Genomic DNA, 12334 nt, shown 5'->3' on the forward strand with positions numbered 1-12334 from the left:
CCACAAGGACCTCCACCCCAGCCCACCACCTGCCAGGCCTGAGCACTTGTCCCAGCAGGGGCTGTTCTCACATGTGCATCGAGGAAGGAAATTGCAAATTAATCTTTATTTCCATCTTGGAAGAAAACCTTAATTCTCTGCATTGAAATGATCCTCCAAGGGAGTCCATTAAGGGCTTTAACTGCAGCCAGTCCTGGCCAATCAGAGTGGGGCCACAGAACCACAAGGGCCTCCCTCCCCTGCCCTCCCTTCCCTTGCTGTGTCTCTCTGCAGGCCTACCCCCTCCCCCTGCCGTGCACACCTCCTCCGTCTCCCAGTCTCACTGGGTCTCTCTGTCTCTGAGTCTCGGGGTCCCTCATCCCACAAAAGGCACAGGCACAAACCTCCAGGCCTGACAGACCCTTGGGGCCTTGACTTCAGTGCCACCTGCACCCCACCCCACCTTCAGCGAATCCTTATTCACAGCTGTGGCTTTGCGAGGCAGGATGAGGGCATGGTTGGCCTGTCCTGTGCCCTATCCCTGTGGAAGCTGTTCCTGTTTTATCCCCCATGGTCCCTCTGGCTGCCCCCGACTCAGTCTGTGTGCGTCTGACATCCTGCATCCTGGCACAAAGAGGAAACTGAGGCAGCGGTAAGGCTTGCTCAAGACTGTAAAGCTGGTGAGAGGTGGGCAGGAAAGGTGTCCAGGGATGCCACCCCTAGCCCTTGCCTCATGTGTGCACACACACGGTCACCAAGGCACGTGTCACAGACACACGGGTCAGATTCACCTGTACCTGCACACGCTGAGGATGAGCACACGAGGCACACCGAGAGGCATGACACATGTGCATGGCATCGTCACTGACTCATCCATCTTGGGCAACTTTTGTTGCCCACTGTGGTGACTTTATGGCAATGTGCCCACCAGCTCCACTCCCTTCATCGTCTCCTCTCTGGCTCTGGGACCACTGCTCAAGTACCCGAATTACACGGGACCCTCAAGGGCCTGCCTTCCGGGGGGTCCCATCCTTGGACCCCCCTTGGGCACATCTGGCTCCCCTCTCGGTAGTACGAGCATCCTGAGCAGGTGATCAGAACTGGGGAGAGGTGGTTGGATTGGGTCTCAAAGGTGTGAACACGTGAAGGGGGCAGGCAGGGAGGGGTGTCATTGAAAGAATTTTCTGTGTTTGCTGGAAGGTGGTGGCCCTGCCAGAGAAATGGGGGAGCAGACTGGGAGCTGTCCACAGACCCCAGCTGGAGAGGAGTCGCTTTGGGGGTTGTGCATCAGTGCCGTTGAGTGGTGTTCCCTGGGATGTTGACAGGGTTGGGGGGGAGGGAGCAGCATTCTGGAGAAGGAGGGGTGCAGATCCTGGGCTGAGGACTGAGGGGTGATGGAATGGGCGCTGGGGGACAGAAGAGTGGCACCTTCGATAAGAAAAAGCCCGTGGGGGTCAGGGTGGGGTGGGCTGGTGAGGGGCTTGGCCTAGGGCAGCAGGGAGAGGGGGGACAGCCCACCCAGGTGAGGGAGGGGCTAGGCGGGGTTGCAGAAGGGTGCATAGAACAGGCTGGAAAGAACAGGCCCAGCAACAAGGGCCCTACAGGCCCCAGAGGGCTCACCTGATTGGCCCTCAGAGCCCAGGGAGAGGCTGATGTTCTCAGTAAATATGGAGTGTTGAGGGGGCAGGTGGGGGGCAGGGGACACAGCAGTAAACCAAACAGAGATCCCTGACTCTGGAGCCAGTTCTTAACAACAACTTTAGGGCTGTGTACCACACACTGCATGCACCCTGCCTTCGGACCATGGGGTGGGGGTGCCTATGTCTCCGATGCAGGGGTTGGGGGGATGGGACAGCTGATGTCATCAGGGTGCTTCTCCACCTGTCCGTCTCTCTCCGTGTAGACTTCATTTCTTCACCGTGAGAGGTGGCTGAAGTAGCTCCAAGTTCACATACACCAGCCCAGCAACCGCAGCGGGAAGAGTGCCTTGCTCTCAACGCTCCAGCCAAAGAGCTGGCGTTGACCATGGTCCCAGAACTAACCACACGACAGACAGACTGGCCTAGCAAGCCCCCTGCCCCTGACTTGCAGGTCAGTCCTACCTGAACTGCAAGGAAGGAGGTGGCATGGGGGCCCGACGGGCAGATGTGCCGGGCCCCAGCTGCCCTCCACAATCTGGAGGCTTAGAGAGGGCAGGGTTCTGGGCTCCCCCCTTATCTCCATGGGGACATCAGTGGGCACGGTGGCAAAGGCTCTGGCTGCAGAAGGGCATGAGCTTCAGGTGAGCCCCTTCGGGCCTGCTATCAACTGACCGCCCTACCACTAACCTGGTGACCTCGTCTGAGCCCCTCTTTCCCGTCTCTCTGTGCCTTTGGGACGAACGCTTGGTTCTGGGGGTTCCAGGCTGCTGGCCTGTCCCCGTCTTCTGATGCCCGGAGCCCCACAGCCAGCGGACTGGAGTCTCACAAACACAGGTCAGGGAGGGGCATAGCCCTGACCCACTAAGCGGGCTGTGGACCGTGTGTGCCACTTGGCTCCTCTAAGCCCCAGCCCATGGAGCGGTGATCATTCTCACTTTGCAGGGTGACACCAGGGTTATGTGACCAAGGACATGTGATACCACGTTGTCCGTCACATCCCGCTCATAATAGCTCACGGTCTCAGAGCCTCCTTTCAGGGCCTAGCTGGGCCAGGAAGAGCAAGAGCGGCCAGCGGTAGGGTGCACTGGGCGGCAGGCGCCTCGTCTAGACTCTGGTGTGAGGCTTCCGCTCCCGAGCACCCAAGCTGGCAGCCCCAGTGTTTCCACCTGAGGTGTGGGGGTACCCTGGGACCGGGCCTTCCCCCATCTCCTTCCGGCCACTGGGAGATGCTTGTCTGGTCTTATCAGCGGCACCCGTGATTCTGACAACCGTTTCTCCTTATCAGCTGCGCACCCAAGGCCTCTGGGTAGGGGCGGCCCCACCCCACCCACCAAATCCACGATGCACCGGCCCAGGTTGTCCGTGGTCATCTCCTCCACGGATCCCTGTGCTGGCTGCTCGGCAGGCAGACTGGCCTTGCCCTCTGCCTCAGTTTCCCATTCTGTGAAGGAAGCAGGGTCCCCAGAGCTAAGCCTCTTCCCCCACCCACCCATACACATCGGGTGGGAGTGGACAGGAGGAGGCAGTCCTGGGAGGGACCGGGGGGTCTGGCCCACTAGGAGCCAGCCTGAGACCTCTCAGGCAGCTCAGCGCCCTGCTCTGGGCAGCAGGTGGTCCCAGAAGGTGGGTTTCCCCTCCTCTCACTTGACTGTTAGGACCCGTTCTGGGAGGAGAAGCCGGAATCCCAGGGACAGAAGGGGGCCCTATCCAGGCCCAAGCCCAGGCTCTGCCAGGCAGGAGCATGAGGGCAAAGGAGTGTAACCCCACCCCCGGGGCCAATGGAACTTGAGGGGGCAGCGGGCGCAGCTCAGGGAGGGAACCAGCTGCTGAGGGGGGTCTGGAGGGCCTGGAAGTGGGTGGGGCGCATCCCCCCCCCCCCAGTGATTCTGAGAACATCCGGGAGAGATGCTGATGATTGTGGGCTGTTATCCGCCCCGCCGTCCACTCTTGCCATCTGGTCAGGAAGAAAGTTGCTTCATCTCACGCCACACCCGTTGCCCAACAGTCCTGCTGGTGCCTGTCCATGGCCACCTGCCCTGAGGGGCGCTCCTGCCCTGGTGCGGGCATCCAGAAGCCCCTGGGGCACCTCCAGCAAGTCTGCAGGCCCTGCCAGGCCAATCCTGCTTCTCCTTCTCTGCCTTGTTTCTGGGCCTCGTCTTGGTGGCCACTGGGCCTTCCCTGAACTTTCCCCGAGTCAGCTCACACCTCTGGCTCCACTCGCTGCCTCCTGAGCCCCCTGTGTACCAGGGAGCCCTGCCTCTGGCCCAGACGGCCTCTGAACACACCTGCAGGTCTGTCTGCAAGGGCTTCAAAGGAGTGAACTCGGGAAGTTTCCGACTCCCTAAGTTGCTGACCCTCCTCCTCCTGCAAGGCTACCACCTCTGTGTGTCCAATGATGTCGGGAGAAGCTTGGCCTTCGGGCACAGCCCACCAGTGTCGGGGCTGCTGATCCCCGCTCCTTAATCACCTCCAGATCCTCCTCTCTGCTGACTCCACCCCTGCCCACCTGCACCTGTGTCCCCACAAGGAATGCACGAGGTCACTTGTGAAGCAGCCGAAGGGGGGGGGGGAGGGTAAGTTTCAAAAGCAGACATAGAAGTGGGCAGCTTGAGCAAAGGGAACCTTTATTTCTCAGTTTGGGGCTGCTGAGAGTCTACATACAGGACCCCAGCTCTAGGGGAAGGGGTAGGGGAGGGGAGAGTCTTGTCGTTTCAGCTTGTTTTCTGCTCTCTGGAGCCATCCGTGTGGCACCGAGTCTCTCCTTCCCGTCTCCGCTGGTCTCATCCGCTCCTTTCATATCCGGTAACAGATTGAGCCCAAGGCCGCCCCACGAGTCCTGCCTCACTAAAGTGAACAGGGATTCCCAGTGGAATGCTAACCACAGTCACCGTGGGTGGGACTTACATGTTTGTTTGTTTGTTTGTGTGGTGGGGGCAGAATTCGCTCACAACAGTGCTGGTCACGGTGGTGGGGGCTGTTGGTGCTGGTCACCGTGGCGACCTTGACACGTGCTGCTGCTGAGGGCTGTCTCAGTGGTGGAAGAATGGAAGGAGGGGTGGCGGAAGGAAGGGGCGGTGACAGCCTAGGAGCAGGGTAGGGGCCTGGCTCAGGAGTGGCTGGCTTGGGTCACCAACTGGGAAGAGGCAGAGAGGGGTTAGGAATGTCCCCCCTGAAATCCCTGAAGCCTGGTCCAGGTGCCAGGACGGGAGCTCTCGGAATAACTGGGCTTCCAAGGTTTCTCCCTGGAGCTCTGGGGGGCAGGGAGATGTGGTTCCCTCACCCCACCTCCCCTGCCCCTCATACCCACCTTCCTATACTCACCGCCAGGAGCCCCTGCCAGCCTCTTCAGCTCTCTCTGGAGGGGACCGTGGGTGGGCAGGGCTGGGCAGAGGTGGGCCACCATTGACTGGTAGCCCCAGGATGGAAGAGACAGCAGGGAGAGGAGGGAGCAGGGAGCTAACCAGACTCCACTGGTCCTTCTGGCAGGCGACATGGCCTGGATTGTCAGAGCACCTTCAGTGTCCTCCCACCTGACCTTAGCGTCACTGGCCTTCGGGAGACTTAGGTGTGAAGACACATGGACCCAAAGGCAGAGAGGGCAGCAAAGTGGTCAGAAAGAAAGGGGCCACACAAGGGTCCATGTGACCCCCTTCAAGGGCAGGCCTCCCATGAGCCCTGTGGGAACTCCCTGGGCAGCCACACCCCAAGCAGGTGGGAGAGCTGGGTGACAGGCTGGCTGAGGGTCATCGCTCCCAGGGGTGCCAAGGGGCTGGGAAGGCAATGCCGTCCCCTCACGCCCCCTCCAGGGTGGCCATGCCCAAGGCAGGAGGGTAAGGGTGAGTCTGGGAGGGGGATGAAGGGGGTGGTCTGTGGGGAGGGGAGGGGTGTGGCCTCACCTGGTCCCCTTGACCTAGCTCTTAGGTCCGCCTGGGCTCCAGGCCACCAGGCCTTTATCTAGAGCCCCAGCTGTGGTCAAGGGAAGTGGCCGTTTCTCTCGGCTGTTCTGTTTCCCACACCAGACCTAGTGATAACGCGGGAGTTGGGTGGGGAGGGGGAGAGATTGAGCAAGACCTCATGTCAGGGCATGGAAGGGTGTGGCCATGTGACCTCTGACATCCTGGACAGGGTGGGGGTGCAGGGCGTCATGGGGGAGCCCACTGTGTGGCCTTGCTCCTGGGGTCTGCACAGGGGAGGGCAGGGATGGGGGTCCAGTCTGCCCCTTCTGAGGCCCCTGCTGGGGTCTGGACCCTCCCACACCTGTGACCTTGGGGGCAGGTGTGCTTCTGCTCTGACCCTAGAATACTCCAGGTCTTCGGGGCCCAGCACACAGCAGGCCCTCCGCAAATTCAGAACGGGCCATCCTTGCGCCTCTTCCCACTCCCAACCACGGTACCCTCATGCCATCGCATTGTCCTCCATCCCCCCATCCCAGACCTGGTCCCCTCAGAGCCCAGAGCTGGGGCAAGGCACCCCTCCCAGAGAGCACACAGTGCCCCAACACTTTCTACTCGCCCGCTTGCCTGACCAGCCAACACCTGGTGCTTGCTGGTCTTGCCTAATTGACATCTCTACTGTTATCAGCCAGATGATAATTAGTATTTTTGATCAGGGTTGCCTGTGTGGGCACTGTACTTCAAGGTGCAGAGGGAGCTGGTGGGGGGCAGGGGGCACGACCTACCCCTCTTCCCAGGAGCCCTGAGCTTGCACTCACACTCGAGTCCCCCGCCCCAGCTCTGCCAGGAGCCCGCCCTCCCCCTGGCAGACTCTTACTCTGGCTCCAGGTGCCCTTCCCTGGACAGAGACGTAGCTGGGAGATCACTCAATGTGTTATGAGCACCCTCACACGCAGGCTGTGTGGGACTGGCCTGGTTCTCTGGGAGACAGCCCTGAAATATGCTGAGCCTCATGGGGAGGCTGCAGAAGCAGGGGGACCCCAGCCCTGGATCATGAAGGGGGCTAGCACTGAGGGCTTGGAGGGGGAGCTACCTTATGGGATCGGAGACTATTTTAATGGGGCTTCTCTGTAGAACAGCCCTCCCTCCCAGACTCACCTACCCGGGTGCTCCTTCAGCCCACAGGGCACACCCTGTCTTCCCTCTGTGCCCTTCTGACTTGACCCCTTCTCTATCCCATTCACAGACACACTGAGACCCATCGCCGCAGGCTCCCGAGGGGTGGAGTGCCTCCCCTGACACGGTCAGAGGGGGAACACTACAATGACCCTGTGGTTCATGGTGCCACCTCACACCCCCCCGCCAGTTAATGTCTCTCTATTTCAAGTCAACTACTAGTCGGGCTGTGGCCCCCATCATTGGGAGGATGGGGGGGTCCTCCACCTGACCAATGGGAGGTCAGGGGAGTTCTGGGAGTCACCATGAAATCCAAAATGGGGTGACAGCAAGCCTAATGACGGCACTGCTTCAGAGACAGAAGTTGCCCCTTCTCCTGCCGGGGGTTGGGGTGGGAGTGGGGGAGACCCAGGCCTTTCCATTTACAAGACTATCTACCCAAAACATATTAACTCAGAAGTCTTGATTCCAGGGACATTTCCAGATAAGCCTTACCTCACGGCTGGTGCCCTAGCCCTGCTAGTTGGTGGGCATTCCACTCTCGGCGGCCCCTCCTGCCCCTCTGGTCCTGACTTCACTCTTGTGTGGGCCAGCAGGCTGCCTACCTCACCTTTAACCTCAGAGCAGGTTCCCAGAGGGCACCTGTTTCCATGGACACTGTGCAGGCGTGGACGGGACCTTGTAGTGGCCTACAACTAGGGTCCAGATCCCCAGCTCTCCCTGGAGCGCTCCCTCTGCACAGCACCTGAGGGGGAAGGCAGCTGCCCAGCAGTTCCCGCTCTAGAACTCCAGAACTCCACTGGCCTTGCACTGCCTCAGGGCCCTGAGTGTCTGCCCCACCCTCCAGGGCTCCAAGGACAGTGGCAGGTTGAAAGCAGGCAGGGCCTTGTGCTTAGAAAGATACTCAGCTCTAAGGTGGACCTGAGCCATGCTGGGCAGCGGACAGGGAAGGGGCATGTCTGTCAAAACTGCTGGGTGCCGCTCCAGCCCCTGGCTGCCTTGTACCTTCAAAGTTCTGGGCTGGGGCCCCGGAACTCAGGTTTCAGTGTTGCTGGCTGCTAGAGCCCGTTCCTGGAGCCAGCCCCACTTTGCCATGCACCTTGGAGGCCCAGAGGCTGCTGGGAGTCACATACTTAACCCTTTCTGTTCTGTGCCTATTTCTTCCACCTGAGCTCATTGAATTTCCGGGGCTTTGCTGTGGAGCAGGTAAAGGGCCAGAGGGGTGGGTAATGGGACTTCCTGAGGGTCTCTGCTGGCCCACTCCATGGGCCCGTTATTGGGAGGAGGCCTACCTGAGCAGGGCTCAGGACTGGCTAACTCCCCAGTCCCTAGAAGTCAGCCAGCCAGTCAGCCACTTTCCGTCCCTCCCTGGTGTCCATGGGGAGAGGGAGGTACAGAGGCTGGGGCTTGTTAGAAATAGTGCCAATGGTGTTCCAGAGGGAACCCTTATATACTGAGCCCCCATCCTGTCCTGTTGCAATGCTTCTGCTAGGTCATGTGACCCTTTCTGGACATCAAGGAACTGGGCGGGCAGACGGACAGTGAGACAGGGTCCTGGGGTAAGGCCAGGGCCACTCTTAAGCCTGAATTCCTTAGGAGCCTGGCTGGGGCATACAAGGCTGCCGAGAAGGTGCCCAGGGAGGGAGGGAACTCATGCCACGGGGAAGATTGATGGTGTGCGGGGATTCTGGAGTCAGGGGCAGAGTCCTGAGGGACCAAGTTCAAATCACACTGGCCCTCACTGGCAGGCCCCGCCTGTGAGGCAGCAATAGTATCCAGTTCAAACTTCAGAAGCACATGGAGCCTTGGGTGTGACCATTGTAGGTCTGGCCCTCAACGGGCCTCTCCTGCTCTCCTGCCCAGACCCAGGGATGCCAGCCTCTCTCCTAGGGGGGAGCGGGCAGGCTGGAAACCACCCCTGAAGCCCCCTTGTTTCCCGCAGGTGCCCCTGGCTCCTGCAGCTTGCCTGGCTCAAGGAGGGAGCTGCCAGTCCCCTGAAGACAGAGTGGGCTCTCTGTCCCTCAGTTTCTTCATTGGGGAAATGAGAGCTACCTCTGACCTCATGGGGCTGGGGTGAGGGGTCCTCCTGAGAGATAGGATGTTCACAGAGAAGAGAGGTGAGCTCACACCCACACCCTGGCCCCAGTCAAGTGGAATGAGCTGAAGCGCCTCGTCAGCCGCGGCCCTACTGGCATGCAACCTGCCCCCTTCCATGTCCCAGTGAGGTCTCTCCTGCAGGGATGGCACCATCAGACAGAGGGGTTGCCCTTGAGCCCACAGCTGTCTGGTCTGGACCTCTGAGTCTGGCTGTAAGGGCCAGCCCTCTGGTCACCAGTCTCTGTACCTCCGAGGGGAAAGCTGGTCTGCCATCAAGTCACACCCCCACCCCCCCTCCAGCCCAGGGCACACAGCACGTTCCACAGTGCAGCTCCCTCCCACCTCTGCTCTGGGCTCTGGGGCTTCTCCATCCAAGTCGTTTCAGCACAACCTGCCCTGCCAATGGCTTTAATGCCATTTTACAGGTTACAGCACAGCAGCACCTGCTGCCCAGATGAAAGGAGGCCCCTGTGCCCACCTGGACGCCAGAGAGGAGGAATGCCCGGCATGTGCTCACACTACAATGTCTACAAAGCTATAGCTGCCCTTCCATCCACTGTTGCCTGTCTCCCTCTTTTCATGGAACACAATGGCTCAAGACCAGAGAGGGGAGGGGGTCTGTGGGTCCAGGGGGTCGATGAGCACAAGAACCTTGGTTCCCAAGGCCTTTCCTTTTGGGGAAAGTGTGGGTCCCAGACTTGAGGACAGGGTCCCAGGGATCCCTAGTGTCTGAATTGGGGTGACCTGCATGGGTTGGTCCCAAGTGTCCTCATCCTGCCCTCTTCACCGGCCTGCTCTCAGCTCACCAAGCACTCACTGCTCCCCAAACTCTGCAGGTGCCTGTCTCAGGCCCGCAAGGCCTCCCCTTCTGCCCAGTTCAGGGCAGGAGCCCTGACCCGGCTCTCAGCACCACTTGGGGGAGTGCTGGGGGCCTAAGACAGCACACACCACGAGCTTGTGCTCGGGCATTTATTTCCATGTGACCAGCTGCCCGGTCTGCAAGGGGAGGGGTTGGGGATGACCACTAGGTGGGCAGCCTCCTGGGCACCAGCCCCTCCAGGAGAAGCATACGTCCTGGCTGGCCTGGGAGCCGAGGGGCTGCGCGATGTCTCCCGGCAGAGGGTGCATTCGGCTGGAGCTGCTTCTTGCTGCCGGGGTGGGGAGACACCAAGGGTCCAGAGGCACTTGTGGTGGGCACTGGCACTGTGGGTTTGCGACGCTCAGGAAGACTGGACCATGCGCTTGTGTGGGTCGAAGACGTAGCGCTTGAAGGTCAGGCTGAGTGTGACAGGCTGCGAGGGCTCCGGCCGCTCCACGCCCTCTTCCTCCTTGGCCGCCTCCCCCCGGCCAGCCCGGCCCCGCTTCTTGAGGGCCGGCATCAGGGTCTTCTTGGACTCAGGGCTGAGGCCACCTGCAAGGAAGAGAGGATGAGCCGGTCACCTAGCTGCAGGACCCCCACACAGCTCTGGCCAGTGTGTCTGACCCATGGGTGTGAGCTCCTGGGCCCAGCTCCATACCCTGCCCAGCCTTTACATGCTAGGCCCCGTTATTGTGCATCCAGGCCCCCCAAGGGCATGCAGGGGCATGACAGGCCAGTTCCCAGAGCCATGGTTGGAGGAGCTGATCTTTACCTTACACCGTCAGTCGCACACTCTGTTCTGGCTGGGCTCAGACAGGGAGCACCAACTGCAGCCCAGAGGGTGGCAGATGTCATCCCTGTAAACTCCCCCACCCCCCCACTCCCCGGCTCTCTCTTTTAGCCACAGCTCCTGCTTGGGGAGCCCTCTCGCTGGGCCCTTGCAAGCACTGTTTTCATACCACCTCCTATTGGTTCCTATCCCCCACCCCTGTCCTGGTCACAGGAGCCTCTGGGCATGATGCTCCGGCAGCAAGAACACCCTTCTGCGCCCTTCCCAGGGGAACAGTCGGTTCCAACAGCTCTCCTTCATCAGCGGGAGGCAGCAAGGGCCTGTCCCTGGGACTTGCACTTGGGAGGGGTCTGCTTGATGCTGGTAGAGGTGGTCACTGAGCCGATGACCCTTCGCTTGGCTGGCTTCTCTGAGCAGAGCTCACAGTACCCTGGAGGCTGGCAAGTGGGCACTCTGGCTCCAGATCAGCAATGTTAGGGGCAGGGAAGCCGAGTGGGCAGTGGCTGGTGGGACTGCACCGGGGACAGCCTGGAGACCAGGTCCTGCAGCCTCCAGGAGGGGACCCCTTTCTGACATACGCAAAGGGTCCACATAGGGAGTCATCCAATCTGGCACTTAAGACATCTTGCCCCCTCCTGCCCTGGGCAACTAACTATGCTGCAGTACCGGGAAGGCGGGGGTGGTGATGGTGGTGGTAGTGCATGGGCCTTTGTGTCCCAGCCAGAGAGATGTGGGGCTCAGCCGAGGCCCTCAGCAGGTGGCTGCTTTGTCACTGCACAGATGAGACCACTGGGAGCAAGAGAGAGTGCAGTGCCTTGCTCCAGCCCTGCAGAAAGTGGGATAGGCAGAGCTTGGACACCAGACCCGACGACGGCACAGGCCTCTGCTCGTGCCTGGAGCCCTGGTGGCACAACGGTTAAGTGCTGGACGACTAACTGAAAGGTCAGTGGTTTGAGCCCCCCAGTATCTCCTAGGGAGGACTCGGAGGTGCTGTGCTGTCCCAGAGAGGACAGTCTTGGGTGTTCCATGGGGTACTTCTGCTCTGCTCCACAGGGTTGGCTATGGTTGGAATGAACCTTTTCCTTAACTGCTATCTACTTGTCCTGGTAGGGGGCGTCTCCACTTTGGGTTTATGGAGATGGTTCTGGGGCGGAACGCAGGCTGTGGTAGCATCTAGCACTGGCCTTGGAAAGCTGATGAGTCTGGTCCATGAAACATCAACCACAAGAGCCAGAGAGATGCCAAGGACGGCCCGAGCCCATCCGACTGTGTGCATTCAGCCTCGGGCCCCCTGGACACCCCGTTGATTTTACAGGGCCTGGCTTCTGGAAGCAGCACACGAGGCTGCCCACGATGGTGCCTGAGAGGGGGAGCATGGCACTTAGGATGAAAAGGGTTGTACCAGGGCCCTCCTGCCCAGGCAGCAAGCCCCAAGGCTGTGTCTAATCTGAAGCCTGCGTGCCCAGCTGGTCAGCCCTCCCCCAGGGCGGGGACCTTGGGAGGCATGGGGATGGCCCCAGGCCAGACCCCCAGAGCAGCCGCCAGCCTGTGGGTATCTGCATCTCTGAATCAGATCGAAGCCGGCCCTCTGCAAACAGAGAAGGGGCTGGCACCAGAGCCTGACAAATGGCATGGTGGCCTGTCTCCCTCTGGTGCCAGCAGGTCTGATGGCTGCACTGGACCGGAGCTCCCCGGCGGCGTCTCCGCTGGGCTGGGGAGACAGGCGTGGTCCAATCAGCAGCCCATCTCTCCCCTCGGGGGCTCTCGTTACACACAAGGCATACCTTGCGGTGCCTGAGCCAGGGCAGAGCCGGAAAACCTATCTGGCCTGGTAATGGCTAGGTCCCTGTGCTTAGTCTTCTTCTGAGGGGGCAGCTCCTTCCCCCTCCTCCCTCACGGG

General features: G+C 60.5%; 1 protein-coding gene across 3 annotated transcripts in view; it reads right to left on the bottom strand.

Moving 5' to 3' along the window:
- Positions 1-9740: 9740 nt before the first annotated feature.
- Positions 9741-12334, bottom strand: part of EEFSEC (eukaryotic elongation factor, selenocysteine-tRNA specific) — a 316447-nt gene continuing 313853 nt past the window's right edge. For 2 of the 3 annotated variants that reach the window (XM_075550125.1, XM_075550127.1), the window contains exon 7: positions 9741-10196. In XM_075550125.1, the coding sequence (XP_075406240.1) occupies positions 10006-10196 (191 nt within the window). In that variant the 3' untranslated portion in view covers positions 9741-10005. The remainder of the gene's footprint in view (positions 10197-12334) is intronic. The other variant, XM_075550128.1, reaches the window with a different exon arrangement.

The sequence above is a fragment of the Tenrec ecaudatus genome, chromosome 5 (assembly GCF_050624435.1).
Source record: "Tenrec ecaudatus isolate mTenEca1 chromosome 5, mTenEca1.hap1, whole genome shotgun sequence".
In the NCBI taxonomy this organism is placed as follows: Eukaryota; Metazoa; Chordata; class Mammalia; order Afrosoricida; family Tenrecidae; genus Tenrec; species Tenrec ecaudatus.